The sequence below is a fragment of the Diplotaxodon limnothrissa genome, linkage group LG7, assembly GCF_057381915.1.
Source record: "Diplotaxodon limnothrissa isolate DT_005_m linkage group LG7, D_limnothrissa_male_GT1.1, whole genome shotgun sequence".
Taxonomy (NCBI): domain Eukaryota; kingdom Metazoa; phylum Chordata; class Actinopteri; order Cichliformes; family Cichlidae; genus Diplotaxodon; species Diplotaxodon limnothrissa.
In genome coordinates, this window is record NC_140602.1 from 55,754,540 (window position 1) to 55,779,426 (window position 24,887).

The following is a 24,887-nucleotide window of genomic DNA, read 5'->3' on the forward strand; positions in this document are numbered from 1 at the left end:
ACCCCTGTCGCTCCGCCTTCTTGGATGCTCTGTGTATTTAACACAGTAGGGTAACTGAAAAATAAAAATAATTTTAATTTTTTAAAAAAAAACAAAAAACGTTATTTATTGCGTCGCGTTTAGTAGTTTGCATAATGAGCGGGATACCGGGGACACCCGTCGTCCAGATAACCAACCTGTCCTCGGCCGTGAGCAGCGAGCAGATGCGCACTCTCTTCGGTTTCCTGGGAGACATCGAGGAGTTGCGGCTCTACCCGCCCGAGTAAGAGCAGTCTGCCTCGGCATGGCTAGTCAAGCAACTCTGCGGACCTGCGGCCTTGTCGCGGTTCTTAAATTATAAACTAAAAAGTCCCAGATGAAACAAAATGAAATGACTAACCCGCGTTCCCACGCTTCTTTCTCTCCTTTCTTTTCCTTTTCCCTTTTTTTTGTTTACAGCAACGCCCCCCTCTCTTTCTCGTCCAAAGTGTGCTACATAAAGTACCGAGACCCCTCCAGTGTTGGTGTGGCGCAACATCTCACTAATACTGTGTTTATTGACAGAGCTTTGATAGTAGTACCATGTGCGGAAGGTGAGTGCAGGCCTTTACGTTTAAAGAAACAACCTTGACTTTGTTATGACCTCCTTCCTCTGAATTCAGTTGTTGTGGTTGAATTCTGGGTTATTTTTATGTAATTGTGATTATTTTATTTGATTTTTTTAACCCACATGAAAAATTGTCGAGTTGTGCCACTGGTTAGGTCTTTTTTTTTTAACTGTTTGTGTACAATTATTTGGTACAGGTTAGTGGTTGTATCGCCACAGCATTTACAAAAAAAGAAATTCCCATAGCACCGAGCTAGGGTCTCTTGTTTGGTTTCACAAAATGGTTTCCACACAGGCCATTAAAGCTAGGTTGAATGTTTTTGAAGCTGAATCCACACTATAAACACTGGACTGCCTGCAGAAAATAGTTTTATGCATATTTTAAATATTGTTTGATGGATATTACTCAATAACTCACCCTTTTCTCTCTTCATTAAAAAAAAACATAGATACATATTTTTATTTGTTTTTGTTTCGGTGCTTCTTTTCATTAAATCTCCCTCCCTCTTTGGTGCCACTGTTGTTCCTTGTGTACAGTCAAAATGATATCACCTCTGACTTGATGCTTTTTGTCCACGTGACTTGGTGCTGGATGGCTACTGAGTTTATTAATTTGGTTTTGTATGTTTTTTCTGTGTGATTATGTGTGCATATCAGATGACTAGAGTGGCCCAGCTGTTACACTACTACACTAGCCTGAGTCAGGCATTGTTTTCCAAGCCACTATCCCCGATCGGGCCAACGCAGCCTTCAAGGGGGGAATGTGACCAGGAGAATAGCCCGCTGAACCTTCCAAGATGGACACCTTGTCTCTTTTTTTTTTTTTTTTTTCCTTTTGAAATTTTTTTTCTTTTGGTTTGTTTCCTTTCATACTTTCCCATGTTGTCCACTCTCTACTGTCTCTATCCAGAATACTACAATATTGCTTATCTCTAGCGTTGTGTTTATATTTGTTATTTTGGTTTGTTGTTTTGATTATTGTCCAACCCCCCCACCCCCCTCTCTCTTTCCGCTACAGCTGCAGCTTGTGTGTGATTGAGTTCTGTCCAGGTTGCTACGGCATACCGATGGGGATGTGTGTCACACATGGGATGCTAGGAGGATCCCTAACACTTTACTCTCCTGTCCACTACGCCTCGTTGTAGTGAGGGGCTAGTCTTTGTGAAAAAGTGAGAGTCGGCAGTGAAAACTTTACCTCATCGGAGCATAAAATTCTTCAAGCTATAAGTGCACTTCACATCTGTAATTCAAGTGTGTTGTAAAAGGCAGCAGTTAGGGCTTTTTCCTCATATTCGTGCTCTACGACTCTAATGTGGATGTTTAGTATTTAGCAGTGAGTCAAACGCATTAATGCTTGGTGACATTAATGCTCCTTTTTTTCCCCTTCTAACATTAGAAGGGGAAATGTGTCATTTTTATGCTCAGTGCCACCAGCTATGATGTGATAAACCTGTAGCTGTTTTTTTTTTTTTTATTAACTTCTGCAGCAAGGAAGCAGATTAGAATGCAGAGAGGAAAAAAAGAAAATTCTAATTAGGTGTTTTTTATAGCTAAGTTTTGGCTAACCTTTCCTACAGTTCTTAAAATTGTTGTTCTTTTCTGTATCTGATGTTCTGTGTGCTATTAGTGATGCAGCCATTGGGGTTGTCTTGTGTTGCACACCTTTCCGACACTCCGAAACGATCGCCCCCTCCCCCCACGGAAAAGCGTCCATGCTTGATATCGTATGGTTCATGACCAATATGTTTCCAGTACAGGTGACCCATACATCAAAGTGTTGACTCATTCTCTGCATTATTTTGTTTCTCCTTTCTTCCTTTCTTTATGTTTTTGAAAAGAGACCAAGGACAAAATAAGTTTTCTTTTTGTTTTTGAGAAAGTAAGGATTTTCATTGAGAATAATTCAGATTCACTGAGAGAAATGTTTTTTTTCTTTGTTTTATTTTTTTTAATAAAAGCAAAGTAAGGATGCTCGGTCTCCAGCATATCATGAGTAGACAGTAGAAGATTTGTAGGCTGTATGGGAAGTGTATGCTCTCTTTCTCTCTAGAGTACAGTGGGCTAATTGTGCAGACATAGAGGAGACAAAGAGGAGAGTTTTTCTATTGCCTTCACTAATATCTGCTTTTGTCCTGCAGGGAAAATCCCAGAAGAGGCCAAGGCTTTGTCACTTTTGGCACCTGCCACTCCAGTACCCAGTCTGATTCCTGGTGGGGGATTGCTGCCAATTCCTACTCCAGCTCCACTTCAGAATGTAAGTCTGGCCACTGTCATAATTCGTGTCTGCCTGTTATTCATGCAAGTAAATCATAATATACAGTTGCATGTCATCAGGTAGTGATTTAGGGAGTGCCTCATTCGGTTTTGCTTTGTGGTCTACTGGTGAAGCATCCATTTTCATTATCACACAGTAGCAGTCAAGAAGTCAGAATTTTGATTGAGATTAACACTAGGAAGTGTCATTTTGACCCCATCCTACAACAACAGCAGAGAGGACAAAGATGTCAAAGTTGTTATTTTTCATCTAATTTTAACTAAAATTGGACAATGCGAGTATTTCAGATTAATGGTTGGCGTGCCATGAAAATGTGAGAGGGTGGGGTTTATTTTACCAGAGTTGCATGATTTTTAAAATTTCACGAGGTCAGAATGATCATGTAAATCATGATCACGGTTTTACTTCGCACTGTTGAATAACTATTACCAACTGATGTTTAAAATGTGTGCTTCACCAATAGAACACAAAGCAAAAACAAATCAGGCACTCTCTAAATGATACGTCATGATACTTTCCCGCAGCGTGCAGCTTTAAGTTTCCTGAAATAATGTGGATGAGTAACTATGCTAAAAGACAGATGTGCAACATAATTCATATGTGGAGCCGAGTAGAAGAGCTTGTCTCCTGAAGCAGATCATCATCTGCTGTTTAGAAATACTTTGGCTTTACTGAAAACTCACCACAAACTGCAGGATAAAGAATGCATGACTTAAAGACAACAGCGCTGTGGTTGCTAACGTGGATCACCTGCAGTCGGATGTCCGTAAAAGCGAGCCTGTGCAAGGGTGCGATGGTGTGGCTAACAATGCATTGAAATCGCCAATTTGATGTCATTCTGTGTGGTCAAACATGTGAACTAAACATCGTAGAGTCACCGCGGATTTAAGAAAATAGTAAATGGAACAATAATTGCACGTGTGAATAACGGCTCTCTGGTCCAAAGTGTCAAAACCTTTGCAAAGGTGTTAATGTGATGATGATCTTAGTTTTAGTTTTAGTCACATCCTCCGTGTAGGAAACAGTAAATTGAGTTATTTTGTTTAAATGTGTTTCTAGGTGATACACTTAAGTCATGCTAACAAACACCTTTTGTTGTTTGCAAAGGTTAACTAACAGGAACTGTAGCAGTGGTTGATTTTGGTACTTTTATACTTTTACTGTATTTTATTTGTGTTTTGGGGGGCAAATTTTATTTTGCTGCAGATATTTGTACATTAGCAGAAATGTGGCACAGCATGGATGTGAAAGCAGCTTTAAGTTTACATGACAGTATAATAAAATGATCATGCCTTTCACCATACTCGTGCAGTACTAACAAAACCTGTGTCTTTGTTTCACACACCTGCAGCTGAACCTTCCCTTAGTGAATCGACTTCCAGCCAATCTCGACCCCTCGTCGTCAGTACTCGCCCAGCCGCCGCTCATGGGAAATGTGGATCCCTCAAAAATTGATGAGATCAGGAGGACAGTGTATGTTGGCAACTTGAACTCACAGGTAACACAAAAGTCTTCGTATATTTAAAGGCCATGTGACCTCATTCTACAGGCTCATGATAATATTATTACTTACTTGTTTGGGTTTGGCTTGTACCACCTTCACCATATTGAGGAAACTATAAGCTCAGTTGTAAAATTCTGGGCCAATACTGTTGTTTTAAACATCTGTGAAACATCTGTAAATTGATGACATGTACAGCCCCAGTTCTAAAAAAGTTGGTTTGCTTTTTTAAATGTAGATAAAAACAGAATGCAGTGATGAGTGCAGACATCCGAAGGTTAAGCAGAGAAAATAAAAATTAAGAAAAAGATGTGACAAAATCTGAGAGCATTGACAACAGTTTCTACCAATTAAATTGCCCAGTTCTAGGTTCAGCAGTTTTTAAAAAGCTTTGTATTTTGGGGCTTGTATGTTTCTTTAAACTGAGTTGATCTTTTCTTTCCGCAGACCACCACTGCAGAGCAGCTGTTGGAATTCTTTAAACAGGTGGGAGATGTGAAGTTTGTCCGAATGGCCGGAGATGAGACCCAGCCAACTCGTTTTGCCTTTGTAGAGTTTGTTGAGCAAGAGTCTGTTGCCAGAGCCCTCACATTAAATGGAGTCATGTTTGGAGACAGACCGCTGAAGTATGTATTTAGTTAAAATTGTAAAATGGGAAAATGCGTAAAATAACGTGGTTTTAAGAGCCGGTTGATACTTTTGTCTTTCAGGGTTAATCATTCCAATAACGCTATTGTGAAACCCCCAGAGCTGACGCCTCAGGCTGCTGCTAAAGAGTTAGAAAATGTGATGAAGAGGGTGCGTGAAGCACAGTCTACCATTGCTGCTGCCATTGAACCTGGTACGATATTTGGTCTTCCTGCATGAAGACTTGATTAAAGTTGCTGAAGTAATTGTCGTGTACTGAGATTACTGCTTGTTCCTCTCACAGAAACAAAGAAGCGTTCCTCCAGCCAGTCTCAAAGGTCACGGCGGTCACATTCACGTTCACGCTCCCGTTCACACTCAAAGGCACGCCGGAAAAGATCCCACTCAAAACACAGGTGACTGGCTTTTTTAGCATCAGGGTTTTAGTGTTGCGTTACAATTTAGTTGTTGACACTTTTCCCCTTTTGCTTCTGTTTGAAGCAGAACATCACAGAGGTTGCTGCCGGGCAGTGACTCACACAGTTCCCGAAGCAGTCACAGGAGACTCTCTCGCTCCAGAGACAGGAGACGCAGTCGGAGTCGCTCGAGGTATGCAGTGAGGCAAAAACCTCACTGATTTTTTTTTTTCTTCCCAAGAGTCTGAATGTCTTTGTTATACTGTCGTTTAGCTCAACACATGGGACCACCTACAACATACTCCTGGAATATTTCTGGATTATTACGTGTTTAATAATAACAATAATAAAAGAATCTGATCAGCTGTAATAAGACCTGTGATTCTTGCCTTTGGCAGTAGAGGGCACCAGATTCTTAATCTTCATATCTCCCTAAATTTGCTGCTGTTTGTATGTTATTGTGGTGCAAAAAAGGATGTTGATCGTTTAACTAAAATAAGATGTGTTATTTATAACACCTTTATCTCCATGCACTTAATAAAGTGTTGTTACCAGGGGGCACAAGCGCAGGAGTAAGGATCGGTCAAGAAGCCCTCGAAGGAAAGCCAAATCACCGTCACCAAAAAGGTAAATCCAACCATCTCATGCTGCCAAACATTTTTTGTAGGTAAGTTTTTTTTACTGTGTTATACAATTGTAGGTTCAGTTATGTTTGCTTGAAGGTTGGTTCTTACTTTTAGAAGTAAAAGAGAGAAGAAGAGAGAACGCAGCAGGGACAGAAGGGACGGGTCCACGTCCAGAAAAAGGAGCCGCAAAGACGAGGACAGGATAAGGAGCAAAGCCAAGCCAGGGAAGGTATTACAGATTACGCTTCAGTCACAAATCTAATAATTTACAAATAAGGAATGACTCAGTTATGTGCACATTATGTTGCTTATACTTGGAGTTATCTAATTATTCCAGATCCATAGGCCTGGAAGCATTTAATAATACAACTTGCATGCACGAGCTTCGTCTTTCTGGTATGTGACATCAATCTTTTGCTGTATGGTTTAGTTCTCAGCACACTTTGGTTTGCAGATCACTCTGAAAGTCCCATTCTGAATAGTTTCTACCTCAAAAGTAGTGGCATTGTTGCATGTCATTCACACCAGCACAAGTGAATGTTTCCATTCGTCTCCAACTTGAGTATCAAACCACACGACTGTCCTACTTCTGAAGTTTACTACATAGATCCCCCAAATGATAACCAAGAGATAAAAGGTGATTTAGATTTGTGACACTTGAGCCTTTCTGTTGATAACAATCTGAACATTTGTTTGACAAGTAACAGCCAAACAAATGTTCTCCTCAAAAACCACCATCATTTCTGCAAGACGAGCTGCAGCATCCGTATGGGTTTGTCACGTATTTTGGTTAACAGCTTTTTACATGAAACTGCAACCAGAATCAACACAGTCACTGTTAATTTAATATACAGTGAAGCTGGTACAAATATTGATTTAAAAAAGAAAAGAAAACTTGTTATAAAAATACAATGCATCTTGATTAACATTTCTGCTCTTCCTCCCTTTGACCTATGTGTTCCAAGTAACATCAGAGCTCTTAGCTCTGGTGCTGATTGCTGCAAAGTTACGCAAACCAGATTTAAACCAGTATTCCAGATGATATGCAGGCTGTTACAGGAGTGAAATATTGATTTTTAGCAAGCAGACATAATAACAAAAAGCACAAGAATCAGAATAGTTTAATGAAATTATTTATTTACAGTTGCTCCAAGACGATAAGAACAGTAACAGACTGAACTAAATGTAATATATTACAAAGTTACAAAATCTAAGAAACAGCTCTAATATATACGGAAAGCTCAATTATAAATATGCAGAATATTACAGAGATTAAATATATATGATTGACATTTTACTGTAAACTGTAAAACATTGTTATTTTCACTGTAGAGCATGTGCAAAAGGGTGTAATTATAGATGGAGTTGTATAGGGAGAGAGCCACAGGCAGGAATCATTTCTTGTGTCTTTCAGTGGTGCATTTGGGTAAATCAGTCTTTCACTGAGCATGCTCCTGTGGCTGTCCAGCATGTTGGGTGGGAGGTATTGTCCAAAATTGTCCTTATCTTGGACAACATGAGGGGATGCCTCAGCTTATTCCAGATACTAATTTTTATTATCAATTAGTATGAGATTAGGTACATATTTGTACTATAAGCTTAAGTACTTGATGTTTACAACTGTCAGATAAACTCCTGTTTGAAAAAGATGGAAGTATCAAATAATTGTTAATGTGCACAGCATAGTTTTCCTGCACTTGAGCGTTTTTCTCTTTGAATATTTTTGTTGGTCAAAGTTGATCGTTCATTGTTGCCATTTCAGGCTGAAGCGAGGTATGTCAGAGAAGGAAAGGAAGAAAGTGACAGAGAAGGCTCAGCCACACCAAGTGAGGACATGACGTCATCACCCTGCGCCCAGCATAACGGCAGCTACAAGACTAACCACGAGGAGGAAGCATATGTTGGTGCAAAGTGACTTCAGCAACACCATGGACACTAATATTGTTCATCCAGGTATCTTATTGCCCATTGTGTACGTGCGTGAGTGTGTGTGTGTGTACGTGCGTGAGTGTGTGCGTGAGTGTGTACATACAGAAGCACTGAATGGCATCTTACTTTTTTTTCTTTCCTATTATCATCCCCTGACTGGTGACACACATGGCTCCTCTAAGTCAGCCTAATCTCACTATCAAACCTTAAGGGCAAGTGAGTGCTCAGCATCATAGAGAAGGCCACACTTTTTCTGCTTAGCTATTCCACTGACAACTTCTTCTTCTTCTTCTTCTGCTTTTATGTCCTTATGGTATAGGTTCTTAAACTTTTGACAGCTAGTATAGTAGTACTGTAATGTTCCCGCATTTCCAGGAAGGTTGGTCACATTCCAGATACACAGATGAGGAATAGAGGTCATACTCATTTATCGATTCATTTAAAGCTAGATATGTTATTTGTGACTGTCACATATTTACATATTTATTAACTGTAAAGTTGAGTACTTCAAAAACGTTTTGAAGTAAAAATAAGCAGCAACAATCTGCAGCAGGAGTCAAATGTTTGTCTTAAATTGTTTAGTGAGGAACATAAAGGTTTCGTTGCATGCCTGTCCTGTGTGAGAGCCAGAGTGAAAGCAGGGTTCCCATAATCTGAATATTAAAAAAAAAAAATAGCGTGAAATCCCATCTTAGACCCTCAACCTGAGTCTTTCTGTCATCATCATGTTGGTGTTGTTAAACAGGACATGGTGAGCAAGAAGGCGATGCAAGTAAGAAACTGAAGGTTACACTCCTACACTAGAGACTGGTTAATTAGAAGCTAGGCCTACCTTAAAGCAGCTAACTCTAATTCTTTTCCCCCACAGACTTGTACACAGTCTGGCTTGTTTTTCCCATTATTTTTAATGCGCTGGCTGTGGTCACACAATGGCTGTGCGAGAAACTTCCCATATTTGGTTTTTTTTTTTTGCCTTTTCACTAAGTGAAGCAATGGCACATTATATATGTGATGTTTCAGGAAATGGATAAACACAAAGTCCCTTAGAGGAATATTGAGTTTAAAATAACATTTCTGCTTATGCTGAAAAGTTCATTTGCCCCTTTGTATGTTGGTGAAGGAAAATGTGGGCTGTGAACTGTGAACTCATTTGGTTGTACATCATTGAATCACTTTTTTTATTTCTGGTTAGCAGTTGCAACAAGGTCACAAAGTATCACGTCCTGCTATTGTTCTAATACTGTGTGAGGAGAAAAAAAGTTATATACTGTTTTATACTGTATATAAGTCACATGCCTATACTGTAAAATAATGGTGATGTGCTATAAATGTCTGTCAGCTGATGTTACTGGAGAAAGTGGGGCGATTAAAGTTCTCAGAAGCAGCCAAGAAGAGACTGAACAGGAAACATCAAAGGTCCACAAACTGCATGTAAGCACATTAGGGCCAAAAAGTGCCTACACTAAGAAAAAATATGGAGACTTGTTTAGGATGTTGAAAACTATCGAGACATTATATTAAAGTTTTAGCTGTCCTCAATTCGTTACAGAGTATACTAATAATTAAGTAGACCTAGACCTATTTTTCTCAATTTTTACTATTTCAGTTTATTCGGTCGAGTGTTTGCAAGCTGGCCCCAGATTGAGATCTATGTGACTTTGTGTATGTGTGTTTTCTGTTTTTTGAACGTGTTTTTAAAAGGATACTTTATGGCTGTGTGTGGCCAAATTCCTCTTTGCTGGATTTTACAGACCTGATTTTATGATTGCTTGTATTTTGTTGTCCTGCCTTCTGCCTTTTTTTTTTTCTTACTTTGTTTTTACAATTTAAAAAAACAAAACAAATCTTCAGTCTGAAGTGGTCATCTTAAAATGTAGTTTTAAAAATCCAAGTATTTCAGTATGTGAAGAATTTTATTTTTATAAACATTTACCCACTTCTGAAGGTATATTATGTATAAACATGTTTGACGGTTCAGTCCATGAGGAGTGGTCCTTTGATGCTGGATTTTGGACTCTATGTAAAAGTGTGGTGCCACTGTTTTTGAAGAGCTTTCATGTATAAATCCTCTTAATTTCAAATCTAACAGTACATCCGTTTCCAAAAACACTCAATAAAAGAGATTTTTCATTGACTAATTTTGTTTGATTTTGTAACTTGGGCTTTGTGTTGACTGTGGTGCACCACCAGTTCTCGATATGGGCCCAGTTATATTATTATCTGTGCTTTGAAAGAGTAGCAACAATTCATATTTACGGATAACACTTTCACTCATCTGTGTGTGCGATATATGATCTGCCTTTAGAAATCTCTGTTAATTGAATAGTGTCTGACCAAAGTGAACACCTTGAGCTTCAACCATTTGTCTTCCGGTCAAACGTCTGACCTCTGCTGTGACATACCCCAACTTCAATGAGATAAAAAGGCACAAAATTTGTTAGACATTCATGCTCCTCAAAAGATGCCGGGCAAGAGAGCTCTTTATTTCCAAGTAAAAGTAATCTGTTCACATGATGAAAACCGCATAAGCCACAGTCATACCTTCCATTTATTGTGATTTATCAAAGGTCGGCATGGCTAAGACAAGCATTTCAAGTAACACCTTATGGTTGTAGACTGCTAAGCTTTGTTTAGGCTTTCTGCAAAAGGGTGACGTAAAGTAAGGTCTTCATTATGAGAACAGCCACTGATTGAACATTTCAGACCAGCTGACAATGAACAGCCTTCAAAAAGTTTGAAAATGTTTTTGTGTGTTAAACTGGTGAATGGTGCCTTTTTTCCCCCATGACTTAAGGCCACAAGATTTTGCACAACTACCTCTATTCGGTCTTTAAGTGATGACGTCATGAATCCTGCTTCCGGGCCCAAACGACTCTGCGTTTAATAAGGCCTTTGTGTTTTTTACATGTTTTAATGCTTTGTATCTTGTTATATTTAATCTCAACAAGCCCCTAAAAACAGTCAGTAATCACTGTCGGACTCTCTCTGTTTTTTATTGCCGCTAATCATTTTAAAGCTCAGTTTTTAAAACCTTACCATGTAACTTCAGCTCAGCCCATGCAGCAGTATATTAATAGCTAATTCATTGACCGTGGTAATGGTTAAGTGCACTTTTTGGGAGGATGTTTTGTCTTTTTACTCCAATTCTAACAACTGGCATGCCATTCTTTTGGTTAAGTTTTTTACATAAATGTGATGTAAACACTGTCTTGGTAATTCTGCTGATTTTATTAGCCAAATGAATCCATGTTGTTGGTAAACTGAATTGTTGTTCTTCATAAGCCACAGCAGAAACAGTCAGGGGCAGCAGTTCTTACTTTGGCCTTTTAGACTAAGTTGTTCACATAGTGATTTTTCCTCTTTATGCTCTGCAGTTTGACCTTCATCACAAAATAGTGGACAAGTGGTCACTGTCCGAGACTGGACTGGTGCTAAATTGTCTTACATAGTCCAGTCCTGGCTTAGGATTGAATACAGTCAGGTCTGCGTCCTCTGGGTCACTTTCCATGTCTTGAGTAACGGCAGTGATGCTCTGTGGCATTACGTGCTGAAACATTTCCATCGTGGTATAGCCACTTGGAAAAGGAAAACTTTGTAGGTCTGTCTGCTGGGTTTCCAACAATGTGTCTGTAGTATTGTTGGGAGATGTATTGCCAGTTGCATCATCTGTCTCTGTTTGGATCCAGTTACAAGTAATTCCTGGTGAATCTCCCCGTTTGTCTAAGCCACAAAGAAGCGGTAGCATTGCTGGCAATATCGTGGCAGGGGCGACAGCTTCTTTCTCAATTATATGGAGACTTTTTGTTTCCCATTCTTCAGCCTTCAGAGTATTGATTACCTCAAGGAGTTCCTATGTAACCAAATGACACACTGATGTATTTAATTTTATACAACATATTTCATCTGATGCACTGGGACTATAATAGCAGTCCCCTAAAATAAGTTTCAGGTTGTTTTAGGTTTCCACAACATTAAAACTGTGTGCTTTGTCACAGCTGACACTTACCAGTTCACAGGGCCTGTCTATTTTCTGCATTGTATTGCTCTTTCCAGGATTAGGTATGCTTGGCCAGAGGACAACTTTTGCTCTAAAAAGCATTAAAGGAATGGTTAAGGTAAAGCTTGTGCACAGTGGTAGACATAGCTAATTAGCGACTTTGGTGGAATCCTGTTCCAGCTATTGGTTGACAAGTTGTACCTTTTTATTATTGGTGGTCCAAATATCAGTCCAGCAGCCAAAACTGCAATGGCTGCAATAATACTAGTGAATTTAAAACTTCCTGTGCAAATAAATAAATAAAGGCACAAATAAAAAATTAGAAATTTAATTATATGTACAGTTGATGGTTGAAATATTACTTGACTGACCTTCTTGAGTCGTTGTAAAAAAGTTGGGTTCACTTCGTTTTCCTGTTCCTTTAGAGGTGAAACCTGATATCTGGACTTGGTATGTTGTGCCACTTGTAAGATCCTTTAGTTCATACTTGTTAACATTTGGATCCACTGTAATGTCTGCAATCAAAATGAGTTTTTGTCATAATTAGCATGTTAGCATTGTCTTTATGAGCATGTTAGCATTGACATTACAAGCATGTTAGTACTGACATTATAAGCATGTTAGCGTTAGCATTGTGAACATGTTAGCATTGACGTTATGAACATATTAGCATTATCATTATGAGCATAGCATATTAGCAGTGTCATGGTGAACATGTTAGTGTTGTCTTTATGAGTATGTTAGTATTATCATATGAAAATATTGTCATCATGAGCATATTCACTTGCTGAAATAGCAGCAGCGGTGTTAGAATGGCTTTCCAGTCAAATGATTTTGGAGTATTTTAATACGTGAGTGGAAGACTTTTGAAAGAAATAATGTAACAGTAACATTTGATAGTAGATTATCTTTAGGTTGCTCAGCCATCTTGACAAACTAGTCCTATCCAGAGAGTTAATTAGGTTATGATGTCATAGCTACATCAAGTAGTGTATGAGGTCATTAAAATCAAGACTAAAAACTGCAGTGTGATTACAGCATTCATTAACTTCAGGAAAACTGAGAAGAGTAAACAAAGTAGCTGACAAACAGGAAATTCAGTGAGGATGATGCATGTGCTGTAGAGCAACCAGTGGATGTGATGCCAGTGCTATTATTATATTCAACAAAATTCAGCAGTTTATGAATAAGCTTATGGAGTAAGTGGAGGTGTCTTACTGTTCTCAGATTCTGTTCCCCTCAGGTGGTTCTCAGTGTAGTGGATTGTGTAACCCAGTAGGAAGCCTCTGGTGTCTTCTTCTGGGATGGATGACCACTGCAGCACCATTGAATTCTGTGTCAAATTGTAACTGCTGATGTTTGCGGGACCACTCACAGGAGCTTTAAGAATGACACGGGAAAGCAGTTTCAAGAGGTCAGAGTGTTTTGTTGGTGACTTGTAATGTATGTGTGTCTGCTTGTTTTGGAGAAGAGTGCCTGTGCCTTACTGCCTTCCATGAAATAAAACTTTGTGCTTGCAAACGTTCCTTCGCTGTTGTTAAGATGCTTCATGTTGCAGGTGTCCTTATTCGGTCGCACGTGCAGACTGACGGTGTATCTCTTGTAAGGCTTCAAGGGTTCTGGATATTTGAGATATCAAATGAATTATGATTGATCGCTGGAAGAAAACGAAATATATGTATTACATTTGCAAAGCAACTCAAGTGTTCACAAGCAAGTAGATATATATATATCTTTTCAAGTTTCCACCATGTTAGTGTTTTGGAGCCAGGTTTGGGGTGGAGTGCCAAATTTGGCTTCCAAGCTGGTCAGCAAGCGGCATACATCCATTGTATGGGTCCAAAGTATAGACACAGATTGTAATCTGTACTGGCATGTGGTGATTTAAAAATCCAGCATTCCAATATATGGGGGCGACCGTGGCTCAGGGGGTTGGGAAGCGTATCTGTAACCGGAAGGTCGCCGGTTCGATCCCCGGGCTCTCTGTCCTGGTCATTGTGTCCTTGGGCAAGACACTTTACCCTACTGGTGTTGGCCGGGGGGGGCCGATGGCGCGATATGGCAGCCTAACTTCTGTCAGTCTGCCCCAGGGCAGCTGTGGCTACAACCGTAGCTTGCCTCCACCAGTGTGTGAATGCGAGAGTGAATGAATAGTGGCATTGTAAAAGCACTTTGGGTGCCTTGAAAAGCGCTATATAAATCCAATCCATTATATTAGCTGATATTTATTTTTTTAAGGGCAGACAAACAAAACAGAATGACTAATCTTGCACAATCAACTTGTAAAGTCAGCAGATTAGCTTTTGTTGATTGGGCTGAACACAGGAAAAAAAATCAGCAGTGACTTGAAAGCTAACAGTAACTTCCACTAAGCCACTTAAGGAACGTTAGTCAGTTGCACAGACCTCTGCAATGGACTTCTGACAGGTTTGGTTTTGAAGCTGATTTAGCACTTACACAAACGCTTATTTCAGTGTTCAAGTTCCAAGCTCTAGTATTATTTTATTTACGCATAGCTCTAATTAACAGGTATCTGCAGGAGGAGACACATACATCTACAGCCATACCAGGTATCTATGCGAGTACCTAATCAGTTTTTCTAGCTCTAGAATAAGTAAATAAATACAGATTGGGACAGTACATTTTCTAACACAGAAGCTTTAAACTCAAGTCCACAAATCAGTGGACAATGTTATGGAAGTAGTATCCACGTTTTATAAAGAAACATATGCTTGAAACATTTGGGCCATAGTTGCATACTTACAATTAACTTTAACTGAATTAAAAGTTTTCCCTAGCCATATCCAAAGTGTTTTTCCCAGCTAAATCTGACAACATGCAGTGATCTCTGCTGTCCAATATCAATCCAGTATTGTGTATAAAATCATTTAGGCAAGTCAAATCAAATTGCATTTAAACGGTGCTGACCAAAAACTCATAATATTAACATACCTTTTAAAAGAGAGAAAGTATAGTAGTTTTTGCCTTTAAGGTAAAAGGACTTGTACGCTGTTTTAGTCTTCTCTTCCCTCCACTCCGCACAATAGCACACGTATTTTTTGAGAAGGAAGTCTTTCCAGTAGATTTTGAAGGATATGTTATTGTGGACTGTCACGTTCAGCTCATCATCTCCCATACCTGTGGATGTATACTTTGTTCAGATCTGTGGTGAAAACGACACCTTTAAGAGAGCTGTAAGGATGGAAATGAGTACTGACTGTCCATGTCTTCGCGGAGGGGTATTATATGGCTCACAGCTGGAGAGATGCTGACGTTGTTGAAAGACTGGATGCTCACACTATAAGCTGAGTAGGAGAGAATCAGTGTGATGCTGGGCTGAATGGTGTCGATCCGCTCAATTGGGGCCTCTCCTGACTCTTTCCCAATGGTCACGATGTAGCCATCATGCAGGTCTCTGGCAGAAACCTAACGATCAAAAACAGTTTATTATCAAAACAAGCAGCTATGACTAATCGCTGCATTTACATTCACCAGCTACTAGTATCGGGTTGGCCCACCCTTTGCCTTCAAAGCTACCTTAATGTTTCATGGCACAGATTCGACAAGGTGCTGGAACCACACCTCAGAGATTCTAGTCCATGTCGACATGACATCATCACACAGTTACTGCAGATTTGTTGGCTGTGCATCCCAAAGATGCTCTATTGGATTGAGGTCTGGTTTGAGATCATGTTCCAGAAACCATTAAGAGCCGAAAGCCTGCCAAGAAAATATTCCCCACCCTATTACACCACCAGCAGCCTGAAACATCTATACAAGGCAGGATGGTCCCATGCCTTCATGTTGCTTACAGCAAATTGTGACATCACAGCAGAAATTGAAATTCATCAGACCAGGCAGCATTTGTCCAATCTTCTGTTGAACCTGTGTGAACTGTAGCTTCAGGTTCCTGTTTCCAGCTGACAGAAATATCACCCGGTGTCCTCTGCTAGCACAACTGCTTCAAGCCTCACAGAAGAGCTCTTCTGCATACCGTGGTTGTAACAACTGAGCATTTCAGTTACAGCTGCTTTACAATCTACTCAGAGAATCCTGGACATTCCCCTCTGACATCAACAAGGCATTTTATCCCAGAGAACTGCTGCTCCATGCGATTGTCACATTCGACATTTTTTGCGAGCAAACATTAAAACAGGTGTACCTAATGAAGTGGCTGCTGAGTGTTTTCTACATTCTGCTTTTTGTTTAATAGCATGTTCTCAGAAGATGTTTTTGAAGAAAAATTACCTTCCAGGTTATTGAAACAAGGCGAGTACCCTTTTCATTGGCGACGTCAGTTTCTTTAAAGTTGACGATGACCGGCTGTGATGTCACCTCTGAAAGAGCAAACTGGGTTGTTTTTGGTTTTTTACTTTGAACATAAGCAGGTAATCCTTTATCCGGTTTTAGGAGAAAAACAAAGTAGAAAGCAAACACTAACCTGATGGCACAGTGTAAGCTTCACTCCATGGGCACTGTGTACATTTAGTATTGGTGATGCAGTGTATCTGTAGAGCGTAGGCCACTGAGGAGTTTAGATTCTCCACTCTGCATGTAGTTTTATTCTGGGACATTCCAGGTGACTGCAAGCAGCACAGAAATCAGTGTGTGCGTTAGGGAAGTATCCGAAATAAACATCTGTTTTGTTTTTTGTAGAGTATAGTGGAAGAAACTGGTTCAGAGCAAAAATGCACGCCGACAAAGTCACAGAGAGCCGATCAGAATGCCTCCAGAAAGAGGTTAAGAACTAAAGTTTGGAAAAACAAGTACGCCTGCAGTTACAAGTAATTCAGGTAATTTGTATATTACCTGAATGAATTCCTTAATATACCTAATGTTCACCGTGTACTTTCCAGAGTGTGAGTAAGGATTCAGGCTGGATTTAAAATGGATCGTTTTCTTTAGCAGAAATTGATATAAAAGCTGCTGTGATTTAAAATTAGACTGGAAGAGAAATACAATCAGAGTGAATGTTGCAAAGCAAAAATCACCCAGCTCATGGTAGTCGATTTTCTTTTCAAGCTTCTGAGACCATATTTCAGAGAAATTTGACTTTCAGTTAGACATAATCTCATCATCTGGCAACTTTAACTGTTACATGACTAAAGTGTGGGCAGTTAACGTCAGTTGGTAAGCTCTGACTCATTTCACGGAGAATTTTACGTAGACCTTTAGACGTAGGCTACTTTTTGTCTCCTTCAGATAAATGTGTCTGTCTATGAGAGTTGCTGTCTATCAATGTTTGTTTTGTTTTTTTAATCCTTTATTATGGATAATACTGCATCGGAAAGGAAAGCACCAGTGTTTCGAAATCATAAAAGTCCAGCTCAGATCATGCTGCACTTTAAAGGCAAATCTAAGATTCAGCTATTTCAGATGTTGTTTACATTTCAAACCTGCTTTTGAATGCCTCTTTCACTCTAATACAGTATAGTGATGGAAAACTGTCAATGGTGAAAAGACCCGAAGAGCAAATACAAAGACAGGCATGGTGTGTGTTAGATTTTCAAAGTAGAAGAAAACAGTAGTTATGTATAAGATGTTAAAAGTAAAAAAAAAACTGCCTGTCTTAGCCAGGCAGACTGCCCTCTGAATGCACTGCTGTGCCATATTTGCTTTTTCAAGTCAAGCTCTATAAAATATCTGTAGGCTTGTGATTTTCTAAATTAAATTTTATCTATTTATTCATTTGCTTCTGTTATGGTAAATGATGTATTTGTATAGCGCTTTACTAGTCCCTAAGGACCCCAAAGCGCTTTACACATTCAGTCATCCACCCATTCACACACTGGTGATGGCAAGCTACGTTGTAGCCACAGCCACCGACAGAGGTGAGGCTGCCAAACACTGGCGCCACCGGGCCCTCTGACCACCACCAGTAGGCAACGGGTGAAGTGTCTTGCCCAAGGACACAACGACCGAGACTGTCCGAGCCGGGGCTCGAACCGGCAACCTTCCGATTACAAGGCGAACTCCCAACTCTTGAGCCAACTCTTATTATTATTATTTCTATCATTATTCACACTACATGTGAAATATTGCAATGTCAAAGCTGACAGGCAGGGGGGAAAAAAGACCAAAACCCCCCACAATGGCTCATCAACTGCTCCACCTGTAAGGAAAAAACCCACAAATACAAACAACACCTGCACGAGAAAATTATGCAAAAACATAGATACACAAATCAACAGTCTTGTTGTATGTGTGTAGGTCTGTGTCATTTCTGCTGGTTGTTATATGTATACACGCACACAAAACCCATCCTCACACCACGATCCCGACTCCGCCACCACTTTTCCTATGGCACAATGCAATCAAACAAGTACATTTCTTCTGGCAACCTCCAAGCTCACACAAACTTGTCCATCATTGTAATGGCAAAGATGAGCAGAAACATGGCTCAATACATGGGTGGGGCCTAGAAAGGAATTGGCAGCAACTTCAGAACGAAACAGCAGCCTGTGGTTGGACAGACCAGTCACTTGAGCCTGGAAGACCAGAGTGACCACCTTGTGCACTGCCTGGATTGACTACAAGAAAGATTACGACTTACTGGCTGGAACTATACAAGACCAACAGGACCCTAAGAGCCTAAAAGGACCCTAAGAGGAATTCAGTGAACAAAGTTCAATTCAATTCAATTCAATTTTATTTATATAGCGCCAAATCACAACAAAAGTCGCCTCAAGGCGCTTCAAAGTGTGTGATTTACCAAGGAGATGCTCTGTCTCCAGTGCTGTTCTGCATATGCTTGAACCCCTTCAATCACATCATTAACAAGATAGAGTAGTTGGCTACAGATGCCAACTATCGTATGAAGCAAACTTTAGCCACTTCCTGTACATGGATGGCATCGAGCTGTATACCAGGAGTGAACAAGATACTTCACTGATCCACACTACTAGGACCTACAATAATGACATAGGAATGTCATTCAAACAAGAAAAGTGTAGTCGAAAGGCAACAAAGACATTGAGGATAGCTATAAGAACCTTGAAATCCCACAACCAACTTGTAAAGCTGCCAGGAAAGCTGCATATTGTCGCACACCTGCAGAGAATAAGTCCAAAGACTATCTGGGCAATCAACAATTATGCCTGCCAGTCATCAGATAGCCTGCTGGGATAGTATGCTCACCAAAGGAGGAAGAAGCCATTGATATCAAAAAAGAAGGGACTTGCCTTGCATCAAGGGTTTAATCTCAAATCCAGCACCCTGAGACTATATATTAAGTACAGGAAGACAGAGAAGGACTATTGAGTCTCAGAACTGCTATCCAAGATGAAATAACAAAGATCCACATCTAAAAGATGGCAACAACTGTTTATATGCTGAGTGAATACCTCAGGCAGCAGAAGCCCTTGAAAGAAGAGGACCAAGAACAGGTCCATTCATGCCATGGACTTAGTCCTGAGGTCAAAGTGGTTTACATCTCCAAACGTGGTTGAGTGTGTAGAAACAAGATATACTGGCAATTTAACAATATGATTCGGCAGCATGTGGAGGAACCATGCACAGACACAATAGCCTGCAATCAGCCAGTGTGGATGTGTTTGGTCACAAAATAACCCTTTTTGCATGGACATTGGGGGAGAAGATTTTCATGGGCAAAACCAACATACTCAACACATACAAGGCCACAGTTGACTATAGTCAATAAAGATGCGGTTATTTTTGCTCATGGGGATTTATAGTTGTCTCTGATGTCTCTGGTTTTTTTAGGGCATGTCCAATGCTCCCTCTAAGTTTTCATGTGTCTGAGCGAACGCACAAACTCCCTGAGCGATCCCTTGGACCACTGTGAGCAACAGCAGACGTGTGCACTGTGGTCACGCCGGCATCTAATCCATCCAAGTTACATGGTTTATTAAAATAATCAAATTACAGCGTTTACATTTATGTTAGACTACTTTTAATTAACTGCTTTAGCCCACTTACAATGAAAATTTTAAAGAATCTTGTTCCTGACCTGTGTAGTATGTTAACACTATTGGAAGTAAAAATAACTTGAACTCCAATTTTGAAAACACAACTTTATTTATTTATTTATTATAAAGCTCTGACTTGTGTTATGAGTCTGTGGTCTGGGAGAGAGTCCTGTAACTCTCCGTCTGCAAAACACAGTATATAAAGACCAATGTTGGGCAAATAATTATATAGTTACTTCTCCAAAAAAGTTACTGAGTTTTGCAAACAACAAAGTTTTTTGCAGCTGTTTACCTAAAAATGCAGCCAAGGCGTTTTTTTTAAACAAACATTTCAAACTATTTACAGAACAATCAGCTGTTCTGCATCAAATTTGATGCCACACAAACTATTTGTGCCACTCCAAAAATAATCTCTGTCCACTATGAGATAAAGGAGAACAAAAGCCTGATACCTGCAGGCCTGACAACAGGAGATGTATCACTCCTGTAACACCTTTAACAGTCTCATTGTTCTGACACACACAACAAAACTATTGACAACACTACACACTAACTACACAAGATTTGCGCTAAACGTCGCAAATCTCTCACATCTCAAAACACTGCTGTCACTCCTAAAACTTCCCCCTTCCTAAACAACTAAATGCCACGTTGCCATATAATTTTTGATTGGTCGACATGGTACATTTTTCCACCAATAGGAAAGGGTGAGGTTTGTTTTTTTTTTGGTTTTGCTCAAAAGCAGAGTGCTTCGATGTTTAAACGCCGATTTAACCGTTTCTTCCCGCAGTAAATATAAACAATGACAGTATTCAGGAAGAAAACCAAACATTGCATATTTTTATCATAACTCTGGTTTTACGTCGCCTATCAACACAATTTAAAAACTGGTATAAAGTCCACACTTTTTCCATCAATTGCTCCGTCGGTCCTGCTCACATCTCCAATGGTTTTACACGTTGTCATTAACGTGGCTTCACTCAGCCACGCTGCTTTGCTAGCTAAAACACCGGTGTTGGCACATAAGGACGCTGTCATAGCCTGTCAACGACGTTGATTAGCTCGGTATACACGAATGTAAATCGCGTGATTGGCTGGACTATGGGATAAGGTGGCATCGTTCTAATCCCATACAGGAGCAGACAGTCACTTTCTGACTAACACTGCGAAACAGAGTTGTTAGTTTCAATTTTAATTTTAATTCAGGTTAGATTCTTTTTGTGCGCAACGCAGATTTTTTTGTGCGCAAAGACTGTGGCAGCAGTGCGCAGCTTAGAGGGAACATTGGGCATGTCTGTCTTTTGTTAACAATGACTTAAGCTGGGCAAGCTAAAGACCAGCAGCTTTCTTTTTTTTCTGATGTTTTGTGCACGCGTGTGGATAACCCTCTGGTCTTTAACAGTAGTGCTCTGCAATAATGCAAACTTTGATATCAATCGTATAGTAAATAACTGACCTCATTCCATTGAAGGCTTCCCAGTGCTTTGTATCTGACAGAGTAAGACATGATATGCTTGACATCGTTTTGATCCCAGCTCACATTTATGTCCAGTTTCCCAGAGTGCCGTGTGAATTTCACATAATTTGGAGGGTCACATCGCTCTGAAACAGTCAGGAAAATTATCCCCAAAATTTCATCAATTTTTAAATTTTAAACAAAGTGCTGCTCCTTAAATTTTTATTTATTTATTTATTTTTTTATTTTTTTACTTACGCAGGCTCTCCGGTGAACCTTGAAAAACTGCCTTGGTGCAATTTTTTGACTGACTGTTTTCAAAAATCTGAATGGTCACATAGTGGTTTTTATAGAAGGTGATCTCTTCACGAGATTTATTGATGTTTTTATAAACTCTGCAATAGTTTCCTTTTTGTCTAGAAGAAGAAACAAAAGATGTTAATTACAAACAAGGACATTTTCATATGCATTTTTAAAACGTGTGCTTGTAAGGTAAAAAGGGAAAAACAAAACTACTTACGGTTGTATTACGAGTATATGTGTATTTTTGGATGCGTGTTTTCCAGGTTTCCACATACATCTTAATTTGGACCATGGATTTTTAGTAAAACAGTCCAAATCACGGACTCCATCTGTAAAAGAGGCAGTGCACAGTCACCAGAAAGAAAGAAAGAAAAAAACCGTTTTCCTGTCTCAAATCTGATTTCAAAGATTATGGGTCACCTCAGGATGACCCAGTATGTGTTTTCTTTACCTGGGTGAAGTCCACAATGCTCGTATTTGGAAGAAATCTCGTTTACCTTGCACTTCTCTGCACATGAATATGGTATGTGACACAAAATATTTAGTAAATTCATGAGAAATTGTTACAAAAGTAGATGTTTTTAATGATACAATTTTTACAGGTCCTGTTTCCCAGCCAAATTAAAGCAGTGTAAGCTGTTATTGGCATCTACCATCACACAAAATTTGAAAACAATATCTTACAGACAGACAGACAAACAAAGACAACTAATTACAAACTCCCTCCTTTCCTTAAGTACACCTGGCTTGGGACTTTATCAGTCTCTCGATGCATTACGAAGGAATTCTGGTCCACTCTTCTTACATTGTTGTTTTAGCACATTAAGCCTTTCTTTTTCAGTCACTCTAAATTTCCTGCTGTCCTGGGGATCATCGCCCTGCTGCTGCATGACTGACGTTGGGCCAAGCTTTAGCTGTCCGACAGATCACCTTGCATTTGACTCGAGAATACTGTGCAAACCGCCAAACATCTGCTTTTATAGACGTGCTCACACTTGGTGATGATCCCCTTTCATTTCTATGGAAGCAGTAAGCAGTAGTTATGTTTTCACACATTGTTTCTCCATTTCATGTAATTTTTTTTGTTCACCTCCAGTTGCATTTACCTCAGTTTAAGACCTGAGAGTTATACCATGGGGGAATTTCGACACAGTCTCTCTTTTCTTTGCGTCAGCTGGTTTGATAAAAGCTAAAACCTCCGTCAGATATGATGGATATGAAAATGCAGATCATTAAGTTTCTCTGATAACCCAGGCTTTCTGCTTCAGGGTCTGTACAGCTCTCATAAAAAGGGATGTTGCACATTTCATTTAACTCTTGCACCGCACAAAAAGATCACTACGAGTGGCGTCTACTCCAATCAAACACATCTCAGATGATGAAGATAACATGCTGGTAAAAATCTATAAACAACACAAAAAACTATAACAGGACAATGCGATATTGGTGCAAATTAGGCAGGATGTTAAGGATGCTGAATTGTGGGATTTAGTGCATTTAGAGTGTTAAATAAACATTTAAATTCAAGTTAATCATTTTTTTGCTGGGTGCGCTCTCTACGCTGCTGTTTATTTATAATGGCTGCGCATTAGACCTCTGAAACCTTTAAGTGGGTCCATTTAAATAGTAAAGACCGTGGGGCTTCGCTTTAGTTGGTCAACAGATCTAAGTGAAATTAATTTTACGACAGACCTTAGCATTGATCTAATAGATGTTACTGAAGCACGCGCATCTCATCTAAATATGCAAACTCCAGTGGGACTGCGACGTTTGCACTGCTGTAACTGTACAGCTGGGCTTCATGTGCGATCTTAGTAAAATACAGCTTAACAAGCTGCACGTGCAGAGAGAATTGCATTGCACTTAAAACATAAGTTGCAAATAAAACAATCAGAGATAATGTGGCACAGTTGGATGATTTCAAACCTAAACTCTGAATATAATATGCTCCAGACCAGATTACACGTTCAGCATTACCCTGATGGTAAAAAGAGCTGTTTTTGTGACCCAGAAAACTCTGATATTAAGCTAAGAATTAGATTTATGATTTTATTTTTTAATTATTGTTACGTTCTGACAAGTACAACTGACGGAAGGTGCACTTTCTTTTTTCAACATGACTGTATGATGGAAGTTCAAAACAACATGCAAGTGCTCTGATATAGTTATCATTTAAAAGGGAGGATCAAGTGCGAAGTTTACATGTAGGGTGTGGGGTCCAGTACAGTAAACAGAGCCTGACATACTGCTGCTCTCTTCATTAGTGATCATGGTGGTGTAAAGCATATTTATAAGTTGTTATTTCATCGATGAAGTGAAATACTCTGTTGGACTGAGTTGTTGTATTAGACTGAATGAAGGTTAAAATAAATGGCATGTGACACTCTGGGTTAAATGTGCAAATGTAGGGCAAATATAGTACTACCACTACCGTCCTTCACTCTTCATCTTGTGCCAAATGAGACAAATGCTCCACAAGTTCACATGAATCAGAATGCTGGAAAATTGCAGTACACACAGCGCTAACCAATATATGAACAGTAATAAGACAATGAATTATTAGAAATGTTGTGGTAATCCTACCTTGAGTTACTTGAGAATGCATGGAGAGTGTAGCGTAGTGAACAAGAATCAGACCTTGAATGTGAACAACAGGAGTTATCACAGAGATGTTCGTGGATTTAAATCCTTCCAGAAAGATTGAGCTGTACCAAGACAAGAAGTTTATCAAGTAGAAAGGCAGATTTAAAAAAAAAAAAAGGACGCTTACCCAGGATGATATAATATGGATGGCTTGCACATGAAGAACATCTAGAGTCTGAAAAATCCAGCTGAACTTTACAACCAGCCATTTTGCCCGGGTCTGTCTGAAAGACTGAAACCAAGACGGTGTCTTCGTAACCTCACACCCACAGTCTTCTGCCATTCACAATCATGATTCACACAGTAGCTGCTCTCTCCAGCGTGTGTGAGAAGGAAATATTGTCGGGGAGTTTTGACACTGAGCATGGAGGGGCGGGGTCACAGTGTGTGACACAGTTCATAGGACTCATAGACTGACAAGAAACGGTAGGTCCCCTGAAGTATGCAGAAACAGCCTTGTTTGTACTTCTTCTTTCCACAAATAGAACTGTTGAGTCGAAGATGTTGTATCTGCTCAAACAACAGCTTCGCTCTGAAGTGCAGGAGGCAACAGAAAGCAAGAGAAGCGACTGTGACTCAAAAGAAGAGCAGGGATGGCTT

The 24,887-nt window shown here is 39.7% G+C and overlaps 2 protein-coding genes across 6 annotated transcripts; one reads left to right on the forward strand and one right to left on the reverse strand.

Moving 5' to 3' along the window:
- On the forward strand, nucleotides 1-10,138 carry srek1 (splicing regulatory glutamine/lysine-rich protein 1). Of its 5 annotated transcripts, none has more exons than XM_085359975.1 (11): nucleotides 1-262; nucleotides 439-572; nucleotides 2,725-2,840; nucleotides 4,213-4,359; nucleotides 4,810-4,988; nucleotides 5,073-5,203; nucleotides 5,294-5,405; nucleotides 5,491-5,598; nucleotides 5,949-6,032; nucleotides 6,146-6,260; nucleotides 7,794-10,138. In XM_085359975.1, the coding sequence occupies exons 1-11, from the start codon at nucleotides 135-137 to the stop codon at nucleotides 7,944-7,946; spliced, it is 1,407 nt and encodes a 468-aa protein (XP_085216101.1). In that variant the 5' UTR covers nucleotides 1-134; the 3' UTR covers nucleotides 7,947-10,138. The 5 variants fall into 5 exon arrangements, with proteins under 5 accessions (XP_085216101.1, XP_085216104.1, XP_085216102.1 ...); XM_085359978.1 differs by having other exon boundaries at nucleotides 5,961-6,032; XM_085359976.1 differs by having other exon boundaries at nucleotides 5,494-5,598.
- A 1,101-nt stretch (nucleotides 10,139-11,239) lies between these two features.
- On the reverse strand, nucleotides 11,240-24,526 carry LOC146629283 (interleukin-31 receptor subunit alpha). The gene is made up of 16 exons (XM_085359981.1): nucleotides 24,415-24,526; nucleotides 24,228-24,281; nucleotides 22,096-22,152; nucleotides 21,862-21,973; nucleotides 21,600-21,757; nucleotides 21,342-21,487; nucleotides 16,399-16,540; nucleotides 16,206-16,294; nucleotides 15,176-15,383; nucleotides 14,910-15,095; nucleotides 13,445-13,576; nucleotides 13,176-13,337; nucleotides 12,329-12,472; nucleotides 12,159-12,240; nucleotides 11,967-12,048; nucleotides 11,240-11,810 (listed from the first exon to the last, which is right to left on the reverse strand). Exons 1-16 carry the CDS (start codon nucleotides 24,494-24,496, stop codon nucleotides 11,346-11,348), a joined length of 2,301 nt encoding a protein of 766 aa, XP_085216107.1. The 5' UTR covers nucleotides 24,497-24,526; the 3' UTR covers nucleotides 11,240-11,345.
- Between the last annotated feature and the right edge of the window lie 361 nt (nucleotides 24,527-24,887).

What these genes read in the sequence shown, in the direction of transcription:
- srek1 (XM_085359975.1), top strand. Translation starts at nt 135, where the DNA reads ATGAGCGGGATACCGGGGACACCCGTCGTCCAGATAACCAACCTGTCC. An exon ending in AGTAGTACCATGTGCGGAAG is followed by an intron (nt 573 to 2,724) that starts GTGAGTGCAGGC and finishes TTTGTCCTGCAG; the next exon opens with GGAAAATCCCAGAAGAGGCC. An exon ending in TGCTGCTGCCATTGAACCTG is followed by an intron (nt 5,204 to 5,293) that starts GTACGATATTTG and finishes TTCCTCTCACAG; the next exon opens with AAACAAAGAAGCGTTCCTCC.
- LOC146629283 (XM_085359981.1), bottom strand. Translation starts at nt 24,496, where the DNA reads ATGGCTGGTTGTAAAGTTCAGCTGGATTTTTCAGACTCTAGATGTTCT. An exon ending in GCATTCTCAAGTAACTCAAG is followed by an intron (nt 22,153 to 24,227) that starts GTAGGATTACCA and finishes ATTCATGTGCAG; the next exon opens with AGAAGTGCAAGGTAAACGAG. An exon ending in GAAGCCTTCAATGGAATGAG is followed by an intron (nt 16,541 to 21,341) that starts GTCAGTTATTTA and finishes TGCTGCTTGCAG; the next exon opens with TCACCTGGAATGTCCCAGAA.